Source organism: Phasianus colchicus, chromosome 1 (assembly GCF_987193195.1).
Source record: "Phasianus colchicus chromosome 1, bPhaCol1.hap1.1, whole genome shotgun sequence".
NCBI lineage: Eukaryota > Metazoa > Chordata > Aves > Galliformes > Phasianidae > Phasianus > Phasianus colchicus.
The window spans coordinates 84,586,625-84,614,315 of NC_143436.1; the positions used below are offsets into that span (position 1 = coordinate 84,586,625).

General features: G+C 43.4%; 1 protein-coding gene across 1 annotated transcript; it reads right to left on the reverse strand.

The window, feature by feature from the left end:
- Nucleotides 1-1,523: 1,523 nt before the first annotated feature.
- On the reverse strand, nt 1,524-26,159 carry LOC149919809 (uncharacterized). The gene is made up of 4 exons (XM_090150673.1): nt 26,117-26,159; nt 5,891-5,949; nt 2,638-2,835; nt 1,524-1,813 (listed from the first exon to the last, which is right to left on the reverse strand). Exons 1-4 carry the CDS (start codon nt 26,157-26,159, stop codon nt 1,733-1,735), a joined length of 381 nt encoding a protein of 126 aa, XP_090006799.1. The 3' UTR covers nt 1,524-1,732.
- Between the last annotated feature and the right edge of the window lie 1,532 nt (nt 26,160-27,691).

A 27,691-nucleotide genomic window follows, 5' to 3' on the forward strand; every position in this document is an offset into this window, starting at 1 on the left:
CAAACAGGCTGCCACCTTTCATCAATAACAATTTCCCTTTTTTTCCCTCCAGAAAGAAATGCCTGTCTAGCAGACAAAGGAAAGCACCTCTCACATAAAAGTGGAGCAGAACTAACGTATTTACTGTATTTGCCTATTTTATTATTCCTTGGAGATGTATTAGTTTAACAGGTTTATTTATGGTACGTGAAAAGTTAAATATTCCTTTGTCCTTGGGATTTACATAAACTGGTGCAGTGTGAGATTCTGGGGTTTTTAATGAGGTATTTGTCAAAATACTCTCACTGGTAGATTTTTTTTAATACCCTTGAGACCATAAAGAATCATTTTACTACAATACACCGCTTCTATTGGAGCCTGTATGAGTGGCTTGTAATATCCTGCAGATGTATTCTCTTTAGACTGTTGACTTCTCTTTGGAGCAATAAAAGAGAGAAGCAGAGCCTGGAGGATGCATTGCAGACCCTCTCCTGAGCCAGGACAGAGTGGAGCAGCAGAAGCAGCAGCTTCATACACTCTGCATAGCTCTCTAGCAGGGACCCTGGGGATGCTGCAGAGCCCTTCCAGTGGTCACAGACGCCCATGTTTGGAGTTAAGACATTCAATAAGCTGTTAGTGTAAAACCCTCCAGGCCAGGGAGTCTCCTCTCTCTGCTCCTTTCTTCTTAAGAGAATGAAGAGAAGCAGCTTAATGTCAAAAAAAGATCTGGAGGAAAATTGTGGCACATGATAACTGTCTGGAATAAAGTCAATGTGTGATGTCCCAGACTCTCAGCACCCAGAATCATTCTTATCTTTACTCTTACTATCCATAAGAACTGGGCATTACCATGAGGGCATTATCACAAGAGCTGTGTCCAACCAACCCATTGCTTCTGTGCATTTTAGCATCAGCTAAAATGATCAGCCAAGAGGCACAGGTCAAAGTGAAGAATGTATTTGGTGACAGTGATCTTTTCAGTGCTGTGTTAACCTGCTAACATTCAGCAGTGCCAGGTATTTACTTATGATGGTCTTTATGGGTTGAGGTCAAAAACACAGCAGAGACTGAACAGAGAGCTCAGGTCCTGGTGCTCAGAGCCTGATCCAGGGGTGCTCAAGCATCACTCTATGGGCAGAACAGGTCCCTTTCTGGCCACAGAACAAGGTGGACAAGTGAAAAAGAAGCTGGTTCCAAACACAGGGAGCGGGATCAGTCCTGATATTCTAGGCAGAAGGGAAACAGGAGTGGGTTATGTAACTCGTGTGGATCTCTCCCTTTAAGGACACAGATGGAGACAGACAGGAGACAATTATATAATAGCTTTATTTACAGGTTTGGCAAATTTCTTTGCAACTTCCACGTTTCCTTTATTGTGCAAAGCAAGCCAGACGGAAAATGAAAATTAGAGCTAGTTAGGGATACCTTCATTAATTCATTTTTACTTAAGTAATTCTTCTGAAAATTAGAAAGCTCTGAAAGTTCCTTTAAAAGAAAAAAATCCACAGGGAAAAAAAAAAAAAAAGAGGCTGCACCAGAAAATAAACTAATCCCTAATTATCAACTTAGTGGAGTGAATCAATATTTATTTCAAAACATGGTAACTATATATATAAACACAGCCTCATTCTTCCCCAGTTTGTGTGGGTGTTGATTTCCGGCTGCAGCACAGTAAGCACAACCTGGATAGTACTTAATTCTTCTTGATCCCAGGAAGAGACAACATGAGCTCAGTTTGCACCACAAGTCAGCACTAAATCCTGTCAAATCTCCATGCACGGTGACTGGCACAGAAGCACGAGGTATAGGTTAATTCTATCATGAAGTGTGATACCTAAAGATATGCAGAAAAAAGCTTCTCAGTCAAGGCACATGGTTAGGATGGGTAGTTCCCTTACAGGCCTTGTTTTCAACTTATGTAAAGAAATCATCACACACAAGCTGTCAGAATTAGGAATAACCTAAAGACATTTCTTTGTCATGGTTTCTTTGCCAGGTATGTATGGATCCCTTTCTAGCAAACTGATCAAGAGTCCACTGAAGATACTTAGTCCTTCCATTGGCTTTAATAGGCTTTCTATCAAGACCCACAAGATACATTCTATAAAGTATTAACTAATTCTGAGCGCCCTCAATTCCCATTGAAATGCCAGCAGTCAGCATCTCCAGAGGGGCTCTAGATCCTGTGTGACAGGCAATGAGTAATTTATTTGTTTTTTAAGGTGACACTTCCAAGGTCATCTGAACCATGCGTGATTGGACGTCCATCTCTACGGACACAAATGCCTCTACATCCTCATGTCGGCAAGAGAGGCAGGATCGATCAGCAATGTCACACAGTGATAGACAACTACCAAAAAAATTGGGTGCAACATTACAGAGTAAGGTTGCTATTTACTGTAGGGCTGTTACAGCTCCTAAAATATTCATTCAATTTTTAATAGGTTATCTGTTAAGCGAAAGGAAAAAAAAATGAGTGCAGTTCTCTGAAACTAAATAAACACTTTTGCTGAATGGAACCTTTAAATTTCAGAGTACATAGCTAGCTTTAAAAGCTGAAGTGCAGTCATTCATTATTTATAACCACTTATAAATTTTGAGTAATCTGCTAAGAGTTATTACCTAACACTTTCTTTTCAGTGTCCAAAACATACTTACTGCATGCAGACAGTGAGATTCAACGAGGTGAAGGAATGAAAGCGCCCTGTAGGTGGACTCAGCTCTTTTAAGCATCAGGGCTCCTGTTGGCTGTCCCTGTAACAGAGGTATGGTGCTTCTCACAGCATTCAATCCTCTCCTGCCTGGAGGGTTTGCAGCCTGGAAGCAAGACAGATCTATACTGTCCCCTAGGTGTATCTGCCAAAGACACAGAGATAAAGAAAGCATCTCTTGAGGTAATTGAGAGAATTAGTCAGGATGGGATCTTCCATCTCCTTCTGTTAATTCTCAGGAAAGCCTAGATGGCTCTTTAGGTAGCTGAAGTCAGGTAAGATTTGCCCATTTATAGTCTGCTCCAAGTTGTATCTTTAGCAAAGACAAATGCAAAAGGATTACATTTTAAAGGACCCCCAAAAAACTTCACAGTAGGGATGGCATTCATCCAAAAGATATTAAATATCATAGCCTCCATGTTTCATGGATGTTTATGTTACATATTAAGAAGTTTTTCACACAGAGGATGGTGACACACTGGAACAGGTTGTCCAAGGAGGTTGTGGATGCCCCATCCCTGGAGGCATTCAAGGCCAGGCTGGATGTGGCTCTGGGCAGCCTGGTCTGGTGGTTGGTGACCCTGCACATAGCAGGGGGTTGAAACTAGATGATCATTGTGATCCTTTTCAGCCCAGGCCATTCTATGATTCTGTATGATTCTGTGATTCACGCTGGTCAAGGCACAAGTTGAACTGCCCAGGAGAAAGGACTGCCCTGGACTTGGGCTTTTGCAGACTCTTCCAGTCTCCTTCATATTTCACTCACTTCTTTGGCTGAGGGCAGTGCTGACATTTCCAAGTGTAAATTCTTTGTTCAAGGGGGAAGATGGAACCATATCTCGTGCTAGGTGCAGCAGTAAACACCTCAGGGGAATCAGCACAGCTTTGGCAGGAACTAGAAGCCACGGTCACATATCCTAACATCCTCCTGGATGCATTTGTGCACGTTGTCTTTTCCTTTGCTGAAAGAACAGCAGTGTTGTGGCTGCAAGAGTGTATGTGCTGGGTGAGACAAAAGGTTCACTGGGGAGGTATTTAGTAATCAGTAAGGCAAAACCACAGCCTAGAAGTAAGGTACTTCAATCCAGACACCTTTATCCTCCTCAGGTTCCCATTTAATTCTCATAAGTATAAACAATATTATCTCCAAAACTAAGTTTAAGGAATGAGGATAATCTCTCCCTCTCACACATGCTTGCTCCCTGCCATTTCTTTTTGCCTCCTTCAAAAATCCAAAAGCAAGCTTGAAATGCTAAAGAGAAGCAGCTGCACTAATGTCAGAGCTTCTCTGAGGACATTTCCCAACAGGCCTGGAAAAGGATTACACTGTAGCTGGTAACAGTAGGGGATGTTGATTTCCAAATCCCTTTTATTCAGCATTTGTGTCAGCGTTTTCATGCGTGTTACTGCTGGGCTGAGCCAGACGTAAATCTGTTCTTACTGGTCCTCTCATTAGCATGCATGAAACAAACATTAGCGGAGTGGGCATCCACACTGAGTGACAGCAATCCATTTGAATGGCTCTGGGAGGTGGATGGGAGGCAGCGAGCAGCAGGGTCTGGCAAACAGACACAGGAAGGCTGCTGCTGTGCCCGCATTGGTGTCAGCACACTGTGTGATATGGGCTGGGGCTGTCTGCAAGGCAGGGCGTGTGGCAGCTCTAGGTGCTGCAGGTTTAGCCTTGGAAAGCAGGGGAGGTCCTTTATCCATCAGTGGAAAGAAATATATATTTCTTGCCAGGTTTGTCATCTGCTTCTACATCAAAAAAACAGAGAACAAGTGTTCTGACCTTTTCATTTTTCAGCCATGGGCTCAAATCATTCCCACAGGGAAAGGGTCCCAGATTTTTTTTTTTACTGCCCTTAATGGTGACTGACTTCTGTATTTAGAATACAGTGATGACTTAGCTCCTCAAAGGCAGCAGCAAAATAGCCAACATGGAGTAACAAGTTCCTCTGCTGTATAAAATCCATGATTTGTGCAACTAATCCAATGTTGTTTCATAATGTTTGCTCTGCTCTGGTGCGGCCTCACCTCAAGTACTTGTGCATTTTTGAGCACTGCAATAATGGAAAGACATAAAACTATGAGAGAGTGTCCAAAGGAAGGCTAAAAAGAAGGTGAAGGTTCTGGAGGGCAAGGTGTGTGAGGAGCAGCTGAAGTCCCGTGCGTGCTCAGCCCAGAGCAGAGGAGCTGAGGGGCTGAATGGAGGCCTGATGGCGGCTGCAGCTCCTCACGGGGAGCGGAGGGGCAGCGCTGAGCTCTGCTCTGTGTGACAGCGACAGGGCCCGAGGGAACGGCATGGAGCTGTGTCAGGGGAGGGCAGATGGGGGTTGGGGACAGGGTCTGCACCACAGGGCGGTGGGCATGGAACGGGCTGCACAGGGCAATGGGCACGGCTCTGAGCTGTGAGAGTTCAAGGAATGTTTGGACACCACTCTCAGATATGGGGCTCGGATTTTGGGTGGTACTGTGTGGAGTCAGGAGTTGGACTTGATGATCCCTGTGGGTCCCTTCCAGCTGAGGCTATTCTTTGATTCTATGATAGTATAAGTTACTATAGTATAAGTTTAGGCACATGTGAACACAAATTCTGCATTTGCGGTGAAGCTGAAGTACACACAGTTCACATGTGCCTCCAACTGTGGCAGCTGGATTCTCTTTTTGTGCACGAAATCTGCAAACGAGGCATAGGAGCAGACTCCACAGCAGATTCGACATTACTAATGACACTGGAAGACTGAGAAACTGGTGCCTATCAATATCATCTCATGTGTTAAATTAATGACATAAACCAGAAGCAATGGAAGAATATTGTTGTCTTGGTTCCATCTGGGTCCTTTGCTACAGAAGCTGAAAATGATGGAGCTTTCCACGGATAAACATGTTCTCCAGCCAATCTTCTTTTTTTTTTTTTTTTTTTTTTTTACTTTTTTTTTTTTTTTTTTTAGTAAGTCACAGCATCAAGCCTTTGTTGCTTTCCAGTTCTCCAATCCTCTAGTGAGTTTCTCTGCTCAAGAAGCAAAGTACCTTGCAAAGAATGTTTCCTTGACATGAAAAGCGCAGTGTTTTCTATAGCTGACTTCAGCACATGGAAGTAGGAAGACCCTAGTCCTGTTCTTTAGAGAGGTAAGAGTTTGTATATCAATGGAAAATGCTGAAAATCCAGCATATCAGTGCAGAAGTTACCCTCAGCTTACCTGGAGAACTATCACAAGTACTTCTGCCTGGATCTTGATGTCTTCGTAACTCCAAAAACCTTGAAGAGAGGCAATACAACAAGATGCTAGGGCATTCCTACAGATCCTTTCAGTGCAGTGAACAACACTGGAGTACTCCATCAAAATGAGGACAGGAGAATCCATCAACCAGCTGACAGCTTCTTTGCTCAGCCTCTGCCTGAGGTGAACACTGAGCCCCTCAGGGGTGTAATCTAAAGCTTCCTCTACAGATGCCAGCATTTGAGGTTTTATCTAGAGTAATGCCATCTTCACGTGCCCAACAGCAAATGAAAACCTCCTAATTCAGATTGCCTTTTTAAAAGCAGCCAGACACACCTGACCATTGATGTTACTAGCTGCTGAAACGGATACACCTTAGCTTCATTAACTCACTGAGCAAACAGGTTTGTATGTTATGTTTTTTGATTAACTTATTTAATAGACCTTCTGTGTTAGGGATGCAGCACAGTCTTCCCACAACACTTTTCAGCCAAATCAGCAGTTTAGCTTCTCTCTATCCAGAAGCTGAGCACAGAGCTCTGCCCTTCAATACCTGAACAGATTCCCAATTACCTTGCACTCAGAAATATGAATTCATCCAGCACAGCTATGCAGTATTTTGTGGGAACAAGCTTGCCTTATCCCTCCAAAATGGTATTTCTGGAGAAATAGAAGCCCTCAGGCTAGCAGGGCGGCCGGCACACCATCAGCCTTGTCAGAAAAGGGTACTCTCTATACCTAAAAACTACCACAAACAGCACTGTGATGCTAACCGTTTTGCCATGTTATTGCCAAGAATTATCTTTGAGACCTTTTCCTCTTTATTATTTCCACATCAAAGTCTATGGCAAAAGACAGGAAAAAATTCTACCCAAATGCTTCTGCACAGTTCACCTTTGTTTCCATCCACCCCTCTTGAGCAGATAGGTGAGTTGGCCATTCCCAGAGATGAGCAAACAAAAATTGCCTTGACATGAAGAAAGAAGAAAAAAGAGGGAGTCTGCATTTCCTATAACTTCTGATATTACTTCTTCTAAATTGTGAAGTGTGTGTTTTCCCATCTTCCTTAGAAATTCAGCTGAATGACAGGGAACCAGGATGTCCAAGCGTGCATGTAGTGTGATGGTCCTGGTCGTTGTCCCTCAACGCACTGGGGAAAAAATGTGAGCACTCCATGTTTTCTTTCTCCTTTTGTTCTCTTGCTAAAAAAAGCAAAGCAGCACAGCACCAATCTGCTGGGGGGTGTTTTTATGTCAGTTGTAGGGTATTTTTCTGAAAGGCAGGAATAAAGGACCTCACTGTATATTTGGTGCCATCCCTTAATACTATAGTTACAGGACCTCTTACTCCAGGAAATTGCCCAGCATCCCATGAAGTGCTGCTTTAAGTCAAAGCTGAGTGGATTTGGATTTCAACAGCTGAATATAACTGCTGGTGCACTGATGGTAGGAAACCTCAAACTCTTTTTCCTTGATAAAAAATAAATGATTTAGATGGACATCACATACTACATTTTTTATCATGGTTTTCTGGCTTCCTAGCACAGATGGCCACTTTTCAGTAACTTAATTGGTCAGTGAGATCAGCTTGTATTTCTCTCACTTACAAATTATTCTCTTCTTTGCACAGTAAGTACATTCATTGCTCGGGACACGTTTACACTGAGACTTCAAGACCAATTTGTTTTACAAAACTGAGCTAGATGCTGAGAGCATTTAGAGCCTCTGCAAAAAGGTGCATTCTGCCCCTGCACCAGAAGCCTTTCAGAAAAGGCAATGCAAAAAATTGTAAATGGCTTTAGTTGCTCTAAAAACAGGCTGCTGAGAAAAGGGGCACCCTTACCCCCTTCTACCTCCGTTTTTCCCATTGTTGTCACAAGTGTTCATGGGGCACAAGGTAAACTGGACCACAGCACTGGAAGTCAGCCCAAGCAAATGTAAAAGCTGGATGTACATCTGCATGGATGTTCATGCTGGCACAAGGCATGGCTGGAAACATGCTGTCAGGGTGATGTGGAGGGAGGGCTTAGCACCAGAACCAAGGTGGGAACAGAAGACTTTTATTAAATACTGAAAAGCAAATCCCAGAGTAGCCTCTGCTCACTTCTCTAGTTGCAAAGGTAAGCTAGATGCTTCACACTGTCATAAATATCTTAAATAATCGGGTACATTTGCCTTCTAAGAGCAGTGGCATTGCCTCATTCAGCCATCTTCTGTGAGCTCTGTGGGATTTAGGTACACTTGCAAGGTCAGGACACAACAGCTGAGTATTGACTCATTTGTAATCCCAGTCCAGAGCCGAGGTTTAAAAGAGGCATTGAGAAGCACCCTGCTTTTGGGTTTATGACCAGGGCAGTAAGTAGAGGCTTGGTGCTGGTGGGACCACTGATAGGTTGTACAACTAAAGTAAATGCAGGGTTGAAAAAAGACATCTGTGGGAATTGAGTAGTGAGTTAAGGTATGGAAGTTTACTTTGTGAATATTGCTTGTTCTGATTAGTTTATTAACTCTACTTTAGGATTTAACGGGCTGCTCAGAGAGGCTGTGGATGCCACGCCTCTGGAGGTACTTCAAGGCCAGGTTGGATGGGACCCTGGGCAGCCTGAGCTGGTGGGAGGCAACTCTGCCCATGGCAAGGGGTTGGAACTGAGAGAGCCGTAAGATCCCTTCCAACCCAAGATCTTCTGTGATTTTAAAATTTTTTACAGCTGAAAATGTTTGACTATTAGCTGTGGCATCTAGCAAGCAAAAATTAATGCAATACCTATCTAGAAGATTTAAACTCTTCACCTTTTCCTGCTTCTGATGCTAGTGCAGGTATAGGTGTATGCTCAGGGTTTTTGATTAGAAGGAGAGGAGAGAAAAATCAATTTTGGATTAAACGGGAAACATATTTGGTTTACTTGGCATTAGATTTCTGAGTTTCTTTTCCTGGCTGACTCTATTTTCTGTTTCCTGTGTCATAGTGAAATATCAATCTGCTCATAATGAAGTGTATGAGTTTTTCTTCAGTTAAATTAATAAATTTCTGTTAATCAAAATGGAAACAAAAATACCTCTTCTAATATTAATGCTTATAATCTACCTTTAAAAATACATCCGTGCCCTCCTACATACACCCCCTCCTGGTTCTAAATTAATTGCTGGTGCTAACAGTGCCATCTCTTGCATGAAACCTAAAATGGAGTTTCTGACCATTTATAGTCATCGTGATTCCTATAGCACTCGCATGAAGCACTGGCACTATGAAATGTGATGTCTAGCCACAATTTCTGTTCCACTTCAGCTAGATATCAAGTTATTTGTCAGCTTCTGCCTGAAGATTTATAGTCTCAGGCTCTGTTAATTAAGTGTATTCTGCTTCAGAAGTAATCTGTGCTGTAAGGTGAGCAACATGGCTTCCTATAGAAGTCCACAGAAAATTTAGGGGTGGGGATTGTGAGGGATGACACTGTATAAACAATAATTATTCACTAAAAACATCTACTGAAGAATAGCAGGAGTATTCCTGCTTGCAATTGTTGAACCTCCATAAAAACAGATACCCTGTTTTTAATGCAAGCTTGTGTAATTACAATGAAAGATGAGGCAAAGAGAAAGCAGTGTGTAAAGAAATGCTACTAAATAGGAGACTGCAGAGTGCTGATAATGTTAAATGCCAGGAGCACTCATTGAGAAAATAGCCTTCTCTTTTAAGAGTTAAATGCGCTTAAGTGGTAAACCATCGATGTCCTTTTTGTCTGTGAGTATCAGTTAATAACACAAGATGTCAATATTGGAATTGGCAGTGGAAACCAGTGCCCAAGCCTGTGCTTAATCACCAGACTGTGGCTCCCTGCTGTGCAGAGCAAGATACAGCGGGGATCTGGGTGCTGCAATGCTCAACTGCCAGGGCCCTTAGGGGTCAGCCCAGACACAAGGAGAGGCTTAGGCTTACCTGAGAAATGGTAAAAAGCTCAGAATGAGATCTACAGAAACCAGCCCATTGAACATGGGTCAGTAGGCAACTGCCCAGATCCTAGCAGTTGGGAAGTGTCAGGATGAGCAAGCTTTCTCCCATGCCAGCAGGCTCACTGCGTGCAGTCAAATCTATCTGCTTTTCTGGGACTTACTGCTTGGAGGGTGGGGCTTGCCTTTAACGGGGCAGCAGTGATACTCTGTGCTGGATGCCCTCTGTGGGCAGCTTGTTCCCACTTCTACACAGAATATACAACTCCTAAAGATGTGTTGGCTTAAGGATTGGCTGGTTTGTGTCAGTCAGAAAACAAAAATGCCTTGGAGTGGGAGAGAGGCACAGACTCTAAAAGACATGTAAATAGTACCCACATCTGGATCCCTGTAGTTGATCTATTAATGCTCTGCAGCATCCAAGTGTATGTTGCTATCTATACAAAGAATGCAAGCAATTGTTTGTCTCCTTCAGTATAACCAAAGGAGATTCTCCATAAAAGATTACCTGTACAGTCACAGAAATTGTCCATGACAGAGGAGGATTCAGGCTTGAAGGGTATTTACGTAGAGAACATATCACTTTATGTCAAGCTGAGGCAGGAGCAAAATAAAGGTGCTCCAGTCAAGCACACAGGCTGAAATTAAACTTGGAAATCTGTAATGTTCAAGCTTAGGTGTCACTCATGTAGAGATCCAGCTGTTGTTCTAATTTCTCATCCCTTCTTTGGAAAAAGCAGTGGGATGGATTTGTCTTTGGGGAGAGTTTATTTTTGCCTGTTACTTTGTACAAGCTGCGCTATGAATATCTTGGTTTTGGTGAATGGGGTTAAAGGCAAGTTTGAGCTCTGGAGGGAAGTGAAGACACTGGGGAGCAATGATGAGAGAGTAGGAGTACTGAGCTGCATTTTTAGGCCTATAGACTTTTAATTCCTGGCCTACAACTGGATCTGCCTAGTCTTGACTCTCTGCACTACAAGTGTTTTACAGCTCTTCCGTATTCTGCAAAAAGCTTATTGGATATTAATGTGCCTTCCTTTGGCTTGAATGAACCAAGTCCCTTTAGTACTTTTAAGAAATACAGGAAAACCACCAATCCCATTTGCTTTCAGCATACTTTACATCTTTACTTTCCACTGAAATAAGTCTGAGAGCTGCAGATCCTCACACTACTGTCAGTGCTTCACTGGAGACAAGCATATCAGATAACCTCCACTCTGACCATTGCCACAGTTGGTACAAAAGTTAATTATTGGGTATGGTATGTCTCTTCCATCCTTCTGCTAAATCCAGTCAAGATTAGGGCTTTAGGTAAAGACAAATAGCTGTATTTGGGGTCTTCTCCCTCCCTGCCAGGAGTACGGGGCACATCCAGCATCCTCTGCAGCCCTGGCAAGCACAGATTGCTTGAAAAGCACTCTACTATTCTGCTCAGATCCAGCTCCACATGAGACCAAGCTCTGAATGTTTCTGGCTGCTTCATCAATAGGTCTGGTCAACAGATCAAGCCAAGCTTTTGCTGAACTCTCACTTCTTGGCTTCCAGCTCAGTGACAGGTTTGTTGTACAGTGACTGTAAAGACCTCTGTCCTAGATAGTTGACCTTTTTTTTCTTCATCCTTAAACCCAGCAACCAATGTCATGGTGATAGTGAAGCTGACAGCCAAGATTGTTATACCAAATGAAAGTGGAAGCGTAGCACATGCTCCCATTGTAATGCTTGTGTTCTGGCATGAGTGTCTGGCTGTAGGGGAGATTAGATTTTATGAGCCAACATAAAATCACAGAATATCCTGAGCTGGAAGGGACTCACAAAGATCATGGAGTCCAGCTCCTGCCTCCACACTGCACCACCCAAAATTCAAACCCCGAGAGCATTGTTCAGTTGCTTCGTGAACTCTGGCAGCTTGGGGCCGTGCCCACTGCCCTGAGCAGCCTGTTCCATGCCCACCACTCTCTGGTGAAGAACATTTTCCCAAGCTGCCCCTCCCCTGACAGCTCCATGCCATCCCCTCAGGCCCTGTCACTGTTGCCAGAGTGCAAAGCTCAGCGCTGCTGTTCCACTCCCGTTGTGAGGAACTGTAGGCCACCATGAGGTCTCCCCTCCACTCTAGGCTGGATGAGAAACCAGAGTACAAACTGGTTTATGGCCTTTTGGCACACAGTCTAGTGGCTAATACTTATGCCTTTCCATAATGTATTTTCACTGCTCTTTGGATCCATAGAGCTGTCAAGGTTTGACTCCCATAGGTATGAAGATAGGAGTTCTGCTCATTTTCCATTTATCAACTAGACACTGTCCTGAAGTATATTTAGACAGAGGAATTGGTCAGCTTTCATCTGATTAATACAAATTTAGTTGGCTTTCACTGTATATCATCAGGGATGATGTTCTTCCCTGTGGCTTAGGGAAGGACTGAACTGAGCCAGAGAATGACTTAGTGAACTGTGCAGTGTTCAAGCTTTGCTTTTCTTTGAAATTCTTCTAGTGGAGCAGGTAAAAGCACTTGCAAACTTAAATATTGCAGTGCTCAAAATTTGAAGAATATATACTTCTAGCAATCTTCTGTCATCCTAGCAGATAGAGCAAAATTAAGCATGATTAATTAATGCATGATTAATTAATGCAGCTTGAATGTATTTCAAGGCACTACAAAGAGAAGGCATTCCCCTTTTTGAACAAGGCTGGCAGAAGGGCAGGGTGAAATGGCTTGCTGTCAGGTTGGTAGAGGGGCTGGCAGTAATACCTACTTTTCTTACTCAGTGCCTTAAGGTTCTCAGCAAGCTACCCTCCCCTATTGCTGTAGTTAAATTCAACCTCAGTGAGAAACTCATTCTTAAATGTTTGCAACAGTTTAAGCAGTGTGCTGTATTAGGACTGTAAATCAAACACTGTTCTAAAATTATTTCAAGCAAAAGCTTCTGCTTTTTTTTCCAGCATGATCTAAAAGCGTTATTGATGTCCTGTCTACCATCTGTTTTACATATGAACCTTGTGACTCCTAGTCTTTCAAGCTCATTAATTAGGACAATAATAAGCATACCACAGCAGTTCTGAAGTACAGCTCTGAAGCAAAAAGCTGTGGCACATCTCTGCTAGCATGGGCTTGTTCTTTTTTCCCTTCAAGCCTACAAGTGAGTGCTAGCTCCCTGGATGGGAAAACCTTCTGTGATCAGTCATTCTCTTTGCTTACAGGAGTGGTGCAGCAATAGTTCTTTGTATTTCCTCTTGCATTCTTACTTGTTGCAGGTGGAACCTGAGCAGAGGAAAGCTTTTGAATATTTTCTTCCTTGCAGCAACAAAGGCCAAACAGCAGGATTTTTCAGCAGCACCATGCTTCCACTGAGCTCATCAGAAGCTCAATGCCTGAAGGCTGCCAATAGTACAGCGTGGGTCTCCATGGGCATGTGCCTCAGTGGTTCTTGTAAAGGGCTGTTTGAAGGAGATGTAGCTCTGGAAACCAGAGGCCCCCATTTGGCATGCAAGCCACTGCTAAATGCTGAAGTCCTGTATTTCCAGTCACTGGCTGCTTTCTGATGTCTCAATATAAGCATTATTTATGTATGAATGTAAGACAGTTACAAATGTAGAGCACCTAGCTAACTACTTTTGCAACGTCTTCCCCTCCACCACCACCTCATAGTGTAAAGCTAAATGTATTACTCCTGGCTCAAAAAAAATGCAGTCACTTTTGCTTCTGTGTCCCACCTGGGCAAGGATGTTCCCTGCCAGAAGACTGCTGTACCTTCTCACTGGGACAGAGGTGGGCATGGGCAGCTGCAGGTGGCACACTGAGGGTAGGCTTGGGTTTTATTTATAGGTGTGTGATAAACTGTCCCTAGCAACTCCAAGGTATAAATTGGTTGGTATCTCTATAAACAGATGCACAAAGTCCTGAAACGACTGTTTGTTCTAAAATGCCATCTGATAAAGCTCGCCTTTTCCTAGAAAGAGACATGTGGCCAGGCAGCTTCCTCCTCCTCCGCCTTCTCAGCTGAGGGAGGATGCTGCCCTCTCTTGGCTTTGGAGATAAGCAAGGTTTGCCACCAAAAACTACCCCCCAGGAGCTGGTATATTTGGAGGCCAAAATTAACCTGTAACCTCTGGCTGCAGAAGACGGTGATTGGCAGGAAGCCTGGCACAGCATCAGGATATAGGTTCCCTGCTCTGAAGTGTTACAGTCTGGGCAGATCACATGGTGTACAGTATAGGGCTGCAGCAGGGTGTGGTACCCAACATGTTTTGGCAGGTTTGTATCCAAAGTGGTCAGTGCAAAAGCATTTAAACAGAAATCCTAAGATTGAATTCTTGGGGTAGGAAGAAAAGTCCATATCCTCCACTTCTCCAGGAATGCCTAGGCTGAAATCTGAGCCCAGAGCCAGGGATGAAGTCTGCACCAGCTGTTCTCTTTCTATAGGGTGGACACTGGGGCTGGGATTCAGCTCAAGTCTACTGGATGTGCTTGTGCTCTGTATAGACTGTTCAGTGTGAGGGCTGAATTTTTCATATGCCTTCCCCTAATGAAGGCAAGAAGGGGCTGAGCACAGGTGTTGCACTGAGCAGCAGACACTGCTCTGCCATGCATGTGAGCATGTTGTTTGGGCTTCTCAAGAATTTATTGCCAGGGAAGTGGCTATACCATCCATTTTCCAGCAGGGCCTAAGGTGGCAGGACTTCTGTCATTCAGCCACTTGGGATCTCTTTAACACTGATATCAAATTTCACTCCTAAATTATTACCTTCTACAACTTTCCTGCCTTATGAGGAGTAGCAGCCAAACCAGGCAGCAAACACAGCTTTAATTTTCTTGTTTCCTATTCTGAGCTGCTCTCAGCCCTCATTTCTTCAAGATCAGCTGAAGAGTGCAGTTCCCCCTGGAGCCGATTCCTCTCCTAAAAGCACAGCTGCAGAATGGCTTGAAGCTTCCCTTTGGGGACAAAAGGGGGCAGAGCTGTGTAGTGGATACAGCTGGCTAAAATTAAATTTCTCACTAGATGTGAGCAATGCTAATGAACATGTCAAGAACCCTCTGTGAGTGGACAGAGCAAGTTTAAACACAAGACAATGCTATAGAAATGGTTTTGCTCTCCATGTCTCCCAACTTCCAGTTTGATGCAGTTTTGCCTTAGGTGAGGCTGATTCTGAGCACCCCAGCATCTCAGAGTAAAAATATCCTTGGTTACATACTGGAAAGCCAATTTTTTCTTTTATTTTTCAAATTCATATTCATATATCAAGGAAACACCTTCTATTCCAAAGACACCCAAACATCAATGCAACAAATCAAAGCTTGCACTGAGGTAGCTGCTGAAGAAGGTTAAGCAGTATATGTGCTCCATGCTCCCAAAACACAACTAATCTTTAGATTCAGTGCTAACTCTGAGGGCTTGACAGCAAGAAGCAATTGTAGATGACTGGTGGTGAGGAAGACTTTCCAAGAAGCGATAGCAGAAAGGAGGCAAAGCAAAAGGATGCGATTTTCTATCTCAGAAGCGGAAATCCAGATTTTGGTTGGATAGCCTGGAACTGGCAATGCCAACACATGTTAGGGCCTTGCTTTCTGAGTGTGGTGATCATGGTGGAGCAGTGGCTCGATAATGATTCAGAAGGAACACTGCCATCTAGTGCGCTTTGAATAGAGCATTTTTGTACCACTGAAAATAACGTGGTTTGGCACTGCGTATAGAAAGGCTGAAGGCAATGATCGATGGGAGAAAGCATGTATTTTTATGTTATGTCACTTACTGATTTAACTTACTGGTAATCCAACTCCACTCCATGGAACCAGAGATGCTACTTCTAGCTCATTTTCATGAGCAATCCTTTAGCTGGAATCTGCTGTTGATCTACAAAATAAGTTTCCACAAGCTCTGTGGATGCATGCTTGGCCTGCACTGCCTTAACAATGTGATCCCTTGCCTGCAGTGAATGACTGCTGGGATGGAGGGACCAACACCCACCTTATGCCCATTTGCCCCTAAGCTGGTCTGTGAAGCTAGGATAGATCATGCATTTCTTAGAGGAAGCCTGATGGGGTCTTTTGAAATAAATAATGGAGTAGAAACTTTCTGCAGCCCTCTACCTGTTGAGGACTGACTTTCTTTCATCCTAGCACATGCTGAGATGCAGGGTGGGAAACACCTACCTGGAGATGCTATATAAAAACTGCACAGATCTCTGCACTACGTGGCTCCTCAACAAGGAGCTGTGCAGGCTTATCATATCATACCTGTTAGAAATCCCTCCTTTTTCCTCAGTATAAGGCAAAACAATCTGTACAAATACAGGGATGGCTGATTCTTCTGATGCAAGATTTGTCATAATTTGTCAAACGTGACAATTAGTCTGATAGCAAACAATTCCTTCTATTTTTATTTTTAATTTGTGAATATGTCCTTCTTTCAGTGAAGGAGAACCTAACAGGTTTTGTCTCTACAGCCTCTTCCAAGTAGGAAGGAGTGATCTCTCGCTCTCATCCTTCATTCTACTGTGAAATAGTTGAAAGTTCTTCTATGATGGATCATGACCCTTACGGAGGTTGTAGAAGTACTCAAAGGGAACTGCAGAGTGTTTATGCTAGCTTCCAAATAGCTAATTAGTTTTAATTGCTGGCAGCAGCTCAGAGACTGCAGCTGTTTCTCACGTTCCTGCCCTGGAGCAGCAAAGCTGTTGCCTGCAGCCGGGGTAGCTGGTTGTTCCTTCCTAGTGCAAATGTCTTCAGCCAGTTTTTACATAGCCAAGGAAAAGGGTGTGGCTCTTTTGAGCTGACAGGAAGTGTTGAAAACAGCAGTATTTGTGTGGGGCAAGGGAAGAGCTTGAAAAGATATCAGCAAAGTAATAGATTCCTCACTTCCCCATTCCTGACAGGTAATGAAGCACTGCTGCAGAGCTGGCTTTCTTTGATCTCTCCTAAACTGAGTGTTAGATTGTCTTCCTGGCTGTGTCTTTTGGTACAGCTATAGCTAATGGACATCAGTGTAAATTTGCAGCCTTTTTTTCATGTCAAGGAGTGCACCCAGTTCATCCTGTATCAGGTCAGGTCAGTGCGTGAGTAAGTTGTGTAGATTGCTTACAACCTGATGGGGCTGGTAGCTGTGTTCCTCCAGTCACCGTTGAAGTATGTGCTTACTTAGCAACAAGCAGCTGATGAATTAATCTGATCCCTCCACTAGATGGGATGGCAGCACCATAATTTCTAAGTGCTTCTGATTAAAATGTGAAGTTCCAGCACAGCTTGCTCAATATGACGGGTTCTCATGCCAGATACTGCTAGCCAGTGGCTGTGAAAGGTAAAAGCACTTATTTCCAGATCCTCCCCCCTAGAAAGGGCAGAAAAAAGGAAATGATTCAGTGCCCTAGAGGCATGATACATAGATGATTGGGGCTGACATCATCCAGTAATCAGGCAACATGGTGGCCCTACAACCCTGTAGGTTATGTCCTAATGTGAACACGAGGGAGTGAGCAGAGGCTGAGAGCTGTCACTTCTGCATTGTCACTATAAGCAGCAGGTGCTGTTAGCTGTTCAGAGAAGGCAGACAAGCTTATTCTGGGAAGCAGTATGAAAGCTAACGCTTATCTACCCCTAGCCTTAATACTCAGTACAACATTATTCCATTGCCGCTACTACAGTAATAGTCGCTCTGCCCATAATTGCAATTCTCATTGTTTATCCTGGAGTAATGATAGCTGATAGCGTGAGTAACATCTCTACTCTTGCTTTATGCTTTTAACTGGGGGCAGAAGTTTTAAATGTCACCAGTCTGTGTGAAGAATAAGTTGACAGCACAACAAAGCAGTACCTGCATGTCCTGCTTCCCAGCCTCTTGAACAATATTCTGCATTATCAGGGCCCCTCATCACCATAAACTTCTCAGGAAACTAGACACAGTCCCTTTAGAAAACCTCTTGGATTTTTACCTTTATGATGCAGCAGACTGGACATTGATTGTCTTGATTGTCATTTTTAAGGCACGTTATTACTGAAAAGGTTACATATTATATTTTTATAATCAAATTTTGTTTAATTTTTAACTTTAAATTTTCAGAATGCCCTGGTACCTCTTAGAAGGGTTCATGTACCCAAACTGGAAGGTTGAGTAGAAGCCAACAGGGATTTGTGGGACTGGGGAAAGTGTGAGGAACAAGCAAGGCTTCTAGTACAAGCATGAGTTGATTAGCAGTGAAAAGATTGTATGCTTTGTAATTTAATGCCTACCATTATGTTCCAAAGTTAATGTCCCCTGGAGAGGAACTGAATATTTGTAATTCCTCTAAGATAAAGCCTCAGAGGCCACAGAGACAGTCAGGCAATACCACATCAGGTATGTTCAACTAATGCTTTAGTGCTTCCTTAGTAACCCCAAGGACTTGCATTCTGAAACACAGTTTCATGGCAAAAGATAAATACTATTCCCAGAAAATCAGGCAATACCCTGGTCCCTTTAGTTTGCATTTATTTTGAGCTAAGGGCCTCTCATCTTCAATCTGGTACAGCTTTGAGTTTCAGTTCACGGTGTGTGTTGCAACCACTGTTGGAAAAACAGCAGTATCTGTGTATAAATAGGCTGAGAGCACTGTCACATATCGGATACGGTGGACAAGGAAAAAAAAACCTCTGTTCTACACTTATTGTCTGCCCTACAGTATAAAATTCACTATTGAATTTTCTTTGTGTATAGAAGACACTTCCATTCCTGTAGGACAGAAAAAATACTACAGGGTCAGAAATGCAGCTACGAGTCCCCTGAACATCCCCTTGATGTGCTGTAATTGTTCACATTTAGTGATGAAGAAAGCAACTGAAAGGGCTAACTCTACTATCTGTACTACATAGCTTTACTATGCTTGGATACAGCACAATTTCATTTCTGCATTGGACTATACTTGCCTCAGTTCCCAGCTGTCCATCTCAGAAGGTCTACAGGTCACATTTGTGTGCTGCTATTCTAGTTATTGCTTTTTGTGATGTATATCATTTATGCTTTTAGGATTTTTGGCTTTCATGTTTTGCCAGTGTCGGTACTTTTCTAAGGGAGCAGCTTTTTATTCCCATTGCAGGCCCACTTCCCCTGGATCAGGAAATATCCACCCTGCCTGTGCTGGACCAGATAAGATAGATGCTGGCCACCTTGCCTGTTGATGGTATTTGTCTAACGGTGATGTTCAGAAGCTGTATTTCACAATGAAGACCTCATTTAATAGGCAGCAACACACAGATAGTTCCCACCCACAGAGCTCACTGCCTAGGGTTATGGAAAAGTATATCAAGCAGAGGTCAAAGAATTGTAAAGGGCAGTAATGCAACATGGGCCTCTTGCCTCAGGCACGACAGTCAACCTTGCCTGCATACAACCAGCTGTCTTTCTTAATACATACACACATACGCTTACACATGCAGGCTGCATAAATTAAACAGCCTTTGGAGTGCAAACAAACATCAGATGCTAAATTCAAGCCAGATGTGATTCGCTCCCTAAACATCAGCAAAGCAGTTTCATACTGGAGCTCCATGCTGTTGAAGGTAACTTGGAAAGCAGGCCTGGTGGGAAGGCTCCAACACTTGAAACACAATAGGCCCCTCTAAGGTCTCACTTTTCCTCCACCTTAACAGACTTCCTGGATGCAGGGTATCACCTGAAGGGGAGAAAGTCTTAAACCATATAGCTTTCGGAAGAAAATAGGTGAAGGGCTTTTATGTGACATGGATTATATTCTACTAGGATGTTTGGAAAATAAATATGTATAAGCCTTTAAAGTGCGACAATATAGAGGATCCCAGTCCTATGTGTCCTATTCTGTGTAGGCATCTTTCGGAGTCCTTGTAGATCCAGGCTTATCTCATTAATATTGGCTCTGAATCTCATTGTAGCACATGACTGAATCAGTGCAGAGCTGAGCAGCTGAACACCTTTGTGGGTTGCAAGATGCAATAGGAAGCCTCCTGCAAAGCATCCTGCTCCATGGCTTCACAGTGGGCAGTGAACCTGGGAAAACGTAAGTGGACTTGGCACTGAGAATGAATGCTTGTGGGAAAGGAACAATTGGAATGGGCTGGTGGCTTAGGAAATCTTTTGTGAATAAACTCAAAGTTGCCCTTGAAATTACTTCTTCAATTTCAAAAGACTGCTTCTGAATTTTCACTCTTGATTAACTAAGAATTGCATCAGCATCTCCATTATTATTACTAAACAAAACTGTGTTTGAGTTTCAGTCCATAAAGTTTGATCAAATGCATTTTACTATTGCTGTCTAAACATTTCATCTGGTTAATGTCTAACTACAAGTATTTTTAATATTTGTACTTACTAAATTATTCGGAGAGAAGCTACTGATCGTAGGCCAAGTGCTGATGTCATTTACACCAACAATTAGCCTAACATTGCTCAACCTCTGTCAGGTGCTGCCAGGGTTTGAGGCTCTCATGTTCTCCCTCCTTTCTCCCAACAGGTGGCAGCCTCTTGACTTTTTTCCCCTGTCTCAGATTTTAGGTTATAGGCAACATAGAAAACATCCCTACTATACCTTTGACTTGAACAAGATTTTTGCCTCCCTTGATTTTACCTTTGCTTTTGAAACTAACAGCAGTGGGGGCAAAAGCCAGTCCCTGAAGCCCAGAGAAAGAGAAGAGTGGATTTCACATTAATACATGAAAAAAAACAAGGATGGCTTCACAGTCACATATGTCATGAAACAGCTGTCAGATAAGTCTGAGTCAAATACGGTGTGAAAGTTTACAGTAAAGGGAAGCAAACCCAGCTAAACTCCTCTGCTATTGCATATTCTGAGGCACAGCTACCTTTTGCAAGCACTTTTTAGAATGTGGGAAAAAAAAAGTGAGTAGCTAAAAAGAACCTTGGCACCTTTCAACAGGGCTTTGTAAAGCCCTGTTACTGACATGAATTAAGGCTCAACAGCCCTGCAAGGTACGAACTACAAGTCTTTTACATCTGGGGAAGCTGAGACACCAGAGGTGGTCTATGCACAATACTGGCAAATACTATCCATAAGTATTTTTGTGAGGGCTGAAATCATTTTATCTTGGTGTTATAACAGTCCATTGCCCACTGTGCCAGCAGTTATAATGGTACAAAGGTACATTATACCGGCAAGATTATTCCCTTTGCCCAACATGAACGTATTATTCTGATAAAAGTACTTTAATACCAATATAGTTGTGTTAATACTAGTTTGCACGGCTTTACTGAACTGGTACAGTCAAAGCAGTACAACCTTGGCATGTAGATAAGGACTAAGTATCTTATCCAAATATATGGAGCAAGTAAATGACTGATCTGGGAATTGTACACAGCAGTCTTCCCTCCCAAGCTGCTTTTCAGATTGCCTGAAACAATTCTGTTCACATTTCTTTTTATTAAAGGATAACACAAAGCATCATTGTTTGTCAAAATGTCACGGTTTAAAAAGAGATGCCACCCTCTTGTTTATAAAACCGAGTGAAACAAAACATTCAGAAGTATTTGTTTTCTTTCCGTCTTCCTTCCAATGATACCTGACATTTGTTGGGTCTGACAGTACAGATATTTGCAAAGAATTCCTTGTGATGTTCATATACATGTATATATAAAATTAATCAATATCCATTCTGAGTAGATGGTCTTAAAAAGTGAAAAGCATAAAAGAAGTTCCTACCCAACATTATGACCTTTGCTTCGTATTTCACTTATGATCTACCCTGACCTCAGTTTAGTATCCATTCAAGTTGCTTTGTTTCTGATTCTGTATCATCTGAGCCACTGTCTCTTCCTCTGTTGTAGTGGTTCAGATAATGCTCGCTTGTGTTATTGTCCTCCATAAATGAGAATTTCTGAGAGGTCTTTCTTCATATACATTAAACCAAAATCTTTCTTCCTTCACCACTGAAGACTTTATAGGCAATGTGGGCTAGACATGGATTTGGTTTCTCCAGAGACAACAGAGAAGGCTCCCAGAGCATTGACAGTATAAGGGCTGATAGAGGCAGATGGAACAGTCACAGATTACTGAGAGCCAGACTGGAAGATTTCAGGCCAACTTAAATATTTCTAAAGTTCAAGATAATTTTTAGCTTCACTTGTTGTGGAGGGAAAAAAAAAAAAAGAAAGAAAGAAAGAAAGAAAGAAAGAAAGAAAGAAAGAAAGAAAGAAAGAAAGAAAGAAAGAAAGAAAGAAAGAAAGAAAGAAAGAAAGAAAGAAAGAAAGAAAGAAAAAATAAGAAAAAGAAAAAGAAAAAAAAAATCAACCCTACTAATTCAGTATTTCAGGACAAAAATTAATTTTGAATCATCTGGATTTCCCTGGGGAGGGAAATTTTGCTTTTCAATGAGCTGGAAGTGATGTATCTTAAAAATCCCAGGCAACAATCTCATATTGGTATTTTTAATTCTGAAGACCATTCCCATGAGTTTCTAGTGTTTTTAAAGTAGGTCAAATTTTGAACACAAAAAAACCTTAAGAGTTATGCCCCTTTCATCTTTTCTTAGGAGCAATAAGCCTTTTTGGTATTATTGCTGGCTTAAATATTAAACAGGAAGCAAATTACATTTCCAGTCATTAAAGTACAATAGCACAGCTCTATTGTCTGAATCAGTGCAATATTAGGCCAGATTGTCACAAAATGCTCAAAAATGAAGTCATATTGTAAGAATGTAATGAAATAAGCTTTTCATGCTTTTACTGTGAGTTCTGCCTGATGAGGGATTACTTCTTCATTCCTGCCAGTGAAGGTATGAAATTCAGGCCTCCAAACTGGAACTCAGCAAGCAATTAATTATGTACAATTTGACATTCACATGGATAGTTACTGCAAAAATGTAACCCATTCTAACTTTGTTGTTTACAAGATTACAAACCTACAAATCTTTCTACTGTGTGACTGGACAACTTATTAAGATTTCTTTGAAATGACTCCAAAAATTGAGGCATTTGCTTGCAATTCAGTTGGCTTGAAAGGAGCATACTCCATAGGGCCCAAAGATAAGCTAAAAGCGTGAAGGTACAAAGTGCCCACTGCTCAAACACCTGCTCATAACAATGTAGCATTAGGAAAGACCTGAAAGACCTTGCAGGAACCCTGACAGTATGGGACAACCATTGCCTGGTAGCCTCCCAGAAGATTAGCCCTGACTATTTACTACCGCCAAATAGATATTAAGCCTGCCAAGAAAGCTAAGCACAAGATGGAAAATGCTGCTTCTTGGAGCAGCAGTATGCTCCCATTGAGTTGTGCGGTGGAGTCTTGTCTATATCTAAAGCAGGAGTTGTCTGCTTTTGCTGAAAGATAAGAATTTTGGGTTACATTCTCTTACTGTTGCAGTTCCCAGCCTGTTCCAGCAAGGTAGTGTGCCAGTCAAGACCTTCCTACTTTGCTTTGGACAACTGTCTCAAAGGTGGCTGGCCCTGACATTATGCAGCTTTATAACCATTCAGTCCTGGGGACTCTGGGGCTGCCAAGGATGCTGTTACAGGGCTGAATTCTTAAAGGTTTTTCTGACACCTAAACTAAAATCTTCGAGACTAATCTGTCTTTTGCAGTAATTTTATTTAATGCAGAAACTTTGTGATGTTCATCTCTTCCTCCCCTTTTCTAAATAGAACAAATTCAATTCCTTTGCTGTTTTTTTTCATGTCATGTTTTCCAAGACTCTTACTATTCTTGCTTCAAACCCTTTGGTCTTTAATCTTCAGAATCTCTTCTAAATGCCATGTTAGGAACTGAACAGAGTATTCCAACTGAGGCTTTCTTGACAGAGTACAAAACTCTCTTCTTGGGCTGACACTCCTGTCTGTACACCCTTGAATGAGATGTGCCCATTTCACCTTTGAGCTGTATTTCATTTGTGATCTGGCCTCATCTCTTGGATCCTTTCTGGAAGTACTTCCTGCCTCTGTAGTTATTCCTCTTTCAGGAGGAGATTCCTCAGCTGTTCCTGTACTTGATTTGTTTCTATACCACTCTTAGCCTTGTATTTCATAGAAATGCTGTTGGTTGCATTGCTTCCTCCATTTAATGCAATTGGCTTGTATTCTAATCAAGTCCTCTCTGAGATTTGTAATATTTTCAAGCATGATTGCTCAATGAAAATTTTAAAATTGTACTATCATTAATGACAACATTAAATAGAAGCAGACACACACACTGCTGGAAATGTTCTCCACAGTTGTGTCAGCAAATCAACAGTATCTTTCTGGGCATCTAATATAGCTGTCGTTCCTACCAGAAGCACATCCTCAGATGGACAGCAAGTGCTGTCTAAGAGGAATCTTTTCCTCTGCACCCCCTTAAAATTCCCTATAGAGATTCCCTGTAGAGTGCCCTTTAATTATATGTCTGCATATTGTCACCCATACTTGCTGTTAGCTCAAGTTACTAGCTGGGAGGTATCTGCTCTAATGGTCATATAATTTCTCATTTAATAAAATAATTCAGCTAGAGGAACCTCCAGCTCATTCTAGATACTTAGTTACAGACTGTGAAAGATTTATGTATATGAAGTGTGCTCAGTTTTACTGTCATGCGCCATTGTTTTGACAGCCCAGATGAAGTTCCAGGTATGACATTATCAAACAGAGTATGCCCTAGAGAAATTATTTTTTTTTTCTGAGAGTTTTACTCCACACTCTCTCAGTTTAAAAATGCAGAACAGGCCACAGGAAAATGGAAAGAAAATTAAGGCTTTGATTCAGCAAAGAACCTTGATGCCTGCTTACATTTAAGTAGTTATACAGTCACGACAATTATGCTAGTGTTTAAAATCCAAGTGCTTCAGTAAAACACCGAGCCAAGCTTGATGGAGCTCCTTACCTTCTTTTAATACCACTTATAGTTTGCTTACTTATTACTCCTGTCACATTTAGAACAAATGAACCTTCAAAACAAAAAAAAGGTTACACACTAAAAAATTAAGGGCGTGTGCAATAGAGCTTCAGAGGGGTGACCCATATGACTGGAATACAAATATAAACGTAATCCCTTGTTCAGGGAGTGTAATGAGGGGCTGGGGCAAATAGATGGCCTTTTTTAGTTTTCAGAACTGATGTAGAACAGTGTGCTAAGGGACTGCTTGAAGTCTTGGGGATAATGAAAGGAGAAAAGAAGCTGAGTGAGCACCCCCAATGAGTATCTGCTACAAGACCAAGCATGAGAGACAGAAGGCTTTCTAAAACAGCCAGCAGAATCACCCAAACTGATGGTAATGGGGGACTCGGTTGTTTAGGAAGGAACCCAGCAGGGATCACTTTTAGGAAAACACTGTTGGTCAGCTTTGACACGAAAGAGGAAGGAACCAATGCCTATGGGAGCTCCATCCATGCACATGTGGTGGCTCCAACGGACTGGATCAACCAGTCATGATACAACTGTGGGAGGCAACGTGGGTTGAGCTGTTAACCTCAGATTGGGTGATCCATGCAAAAGAAAGGATGGAAATTTGGCAAAACTATGAAGTTTTCTTTGACTGAAAAAAAAAAAAAAAGAAAAAAAAAGAAAAAAAAAAGAAGGGAAGCAAGCAGAAAGGATGGCAGGTCAGATGGGCGGTTCTGAAGCACGATCACGGCCAAAAACAGTGACAAAAGTGCAAAAAGGGCAGCGTCAGCCTGAAGGAACACGCAGCAAGCACCGTTCGCGTTACAGAACGAGGGCGAGCCGAGAAAAATGCACTGCGGTGCGCGGAAAGCTTCCCTCGGACGCGGGAGGTTGGGAAAACGCAAGGCAGAACGCCGTATGAAAGGGATGAGTTCACCCGCTCAGTTCCTGCGTGTCACTCGAGGAAGGAAACAATTATGTGTCCCTTCCTCCCACACCCGCGCTGGGCCCTAGCCGGCCGGCGCCGCTGCCTGAAGACAGCGAGCGGCACCCCACAGCCCTCCCTCACCGCGTCACCGCCTCAGGGCTAACGGTCGCACTACGCACCACGGCCGTTGTCCCAACCCCCCCCCCCCCGCCACTCCGCGCGCCAAAAGACCCCCGCCTGGCACGGGCCGCGGTGGTCCGGCGGGGGTGGAGGACGCCGCACGATTGGCCGGCTGCGAGCCAAGCGCAGCCCGCTCGCTGGGCGCCTATTGGTTGAGACAAGTTGGGGCCACGCCCCCTCCTTCTTTTCTATTGGTCTCCTATATCCGTCGGGCCCCGCCTTGCCCCCCGCCCCTCCGGGGTCATTTAAGTTTATGAGGAAAATAAATAAATAAAGCGGGAAATAGAAATGCGTAGAAGCGGGGGGGGGAGGGAGGAGGGAGGAAGGAGGGGAGAAGCACAACCTAACCTGCTGATCGGGGGCGGAGGCGCTTGCGGTGGCCAATAGGCATCCGGCTGCCGGGAGAGAGTGACGTCTTCACTTAACCAATCGAAGAGCTGGGCGGGGGAAGGCGGGCACGATCTTTGCACCGCTGGCCAATGGGAGAAGTCATCCGTTTGACCAACAGCTGCGCGCCCCAATAGGACGGCCGCATAGCGGGCCGGCGAGCGCCGATTCACCTATAGGAAATTCTCCGTGAGTCGTGCGGAAGGGGGCGGGCCCGGGGAAGAGGGCGTGACTCAGCTAGGAGTGGCGGGGCTCGGAGCCAATGGGGGCAGGGCAACGGGAGGGCCGGGATCCAATGAGGAGATCGGCGCGGCGGCGGCGGCCGCCTGTGAAAGCGCCGAGCCGGTGCGCTAGGGGCAGGGGGAAGATGAGAGAGGTACCGCGTTTCCGGGGTCAGCGGGGGGTTAGGGGCGGGGCCGGGCGAGGCTCCGCCTATCGGAGGTGGGGTCGCAAAGCGAGCTGGCGGCGGTGTGCTGGGGGTGATGCTGGGTGCGCGCTGCGAGCTGTTGCGTCCCGACCGCCGTCCCGAGGCGTGAGGAGATCCCCGGGGAGGTTCGCTCCTCGGCCGTGTGTCACCCGCCGTCATTTACAGCTGTGTAACAGCCCTGAAGTCCGAACGCCTCGCGGGTTGTCTGTGTGCCCAGGCTGTGCTCTCGTGTAGGATGCTGCAAGTACGGCGTTAGAGCTGACCGAAGGATCCTGCTCTCCCCGGTGCTATTTGTGAAGCAGCAGTTTTCTGCGGGGAAGTTCCAGTTTTACTGGGAGAGAAAAAAAAAAAAAAAATTAAAAAAAAACCCACAAAACAACAACAAAAAAAAAACATTAAAAGCTGGATTTTTAAAATTATTATTATTATTATTTTTCTGACCAGAAAACTAAAGTGATGGTTGGTGGCTACCTGCCTCAAAGGCTTCTGCCAATTCTGCTTTCTGCTTCCAGGGAGAGAAAACACAGATAACAAAACCTTTCCTTGAGAAAGACCTTCACTTTATAACAACCCCCCGCCCCCATCTTCCACTCCTGTAAAGGAATTGCTCAGAATTTTTATTCCACAAAGCACGCGAGAGCTTTACTTTGTATCCTGAAACACAGCAGAGCGTGCTCTTTTTTTTTTTTTTTTTTTTTTTTCCAAGGGATGAAAATTCCGGTATTTGGCCAGCCTAAATCAAAACTTCTGGAAACTTGGGGCCAAATCTTTGGCTTGTATAAACTGGCTGGCTCCATTGTGTTTAGTCCACAGAGGAATTGGCCCTGCTTTAATTAATGGTTCACCCGAGGTCGTGCAGGGAGTTGATTTTAAAGCCATGAGCTGAATCCGGAGCTGTTATTATTCAGCCTTGTCATATATCTTGAAGTTTACTGCAAAACATTGTATTTTTCTTCGACGAGCTGGGTTAATGAGAGCCAGAATCCACGAGACTGTGATTGCAACTCTCTCTTAAAAATCATGCTCTGAAAATCTATTCAATTGCGATCTTACTAAAAAAGAGAGTAAATATGTTGTAATTAGTGCATAGGTGACACTGACTACCGAGG

Bases quoted from the DNA above. Each gene is read 5' to 3' on its own strand.
- LOC149919809 (XM_090150673.1), bottom strand. From the start codon at position 26,159: ATGCCTATTGGCCACCGCAAGCGCCTCCGCCCCCGATCAGCAG. The intron at 2,836-5,890 runs GTAAGCTGAGGG...TGTCTTTGGCAG, and splicing joins TACTTGTGATAGTTCTCCAG to ATACACCTAGGGGACAGTAT. The intron at 1,814-2,637 runs GTAAGTATGTTT...GCATATCTTTAG, and splicing joins AATCTCACTGTCTGCATGCA to GTATCACACTTCATGATAGA.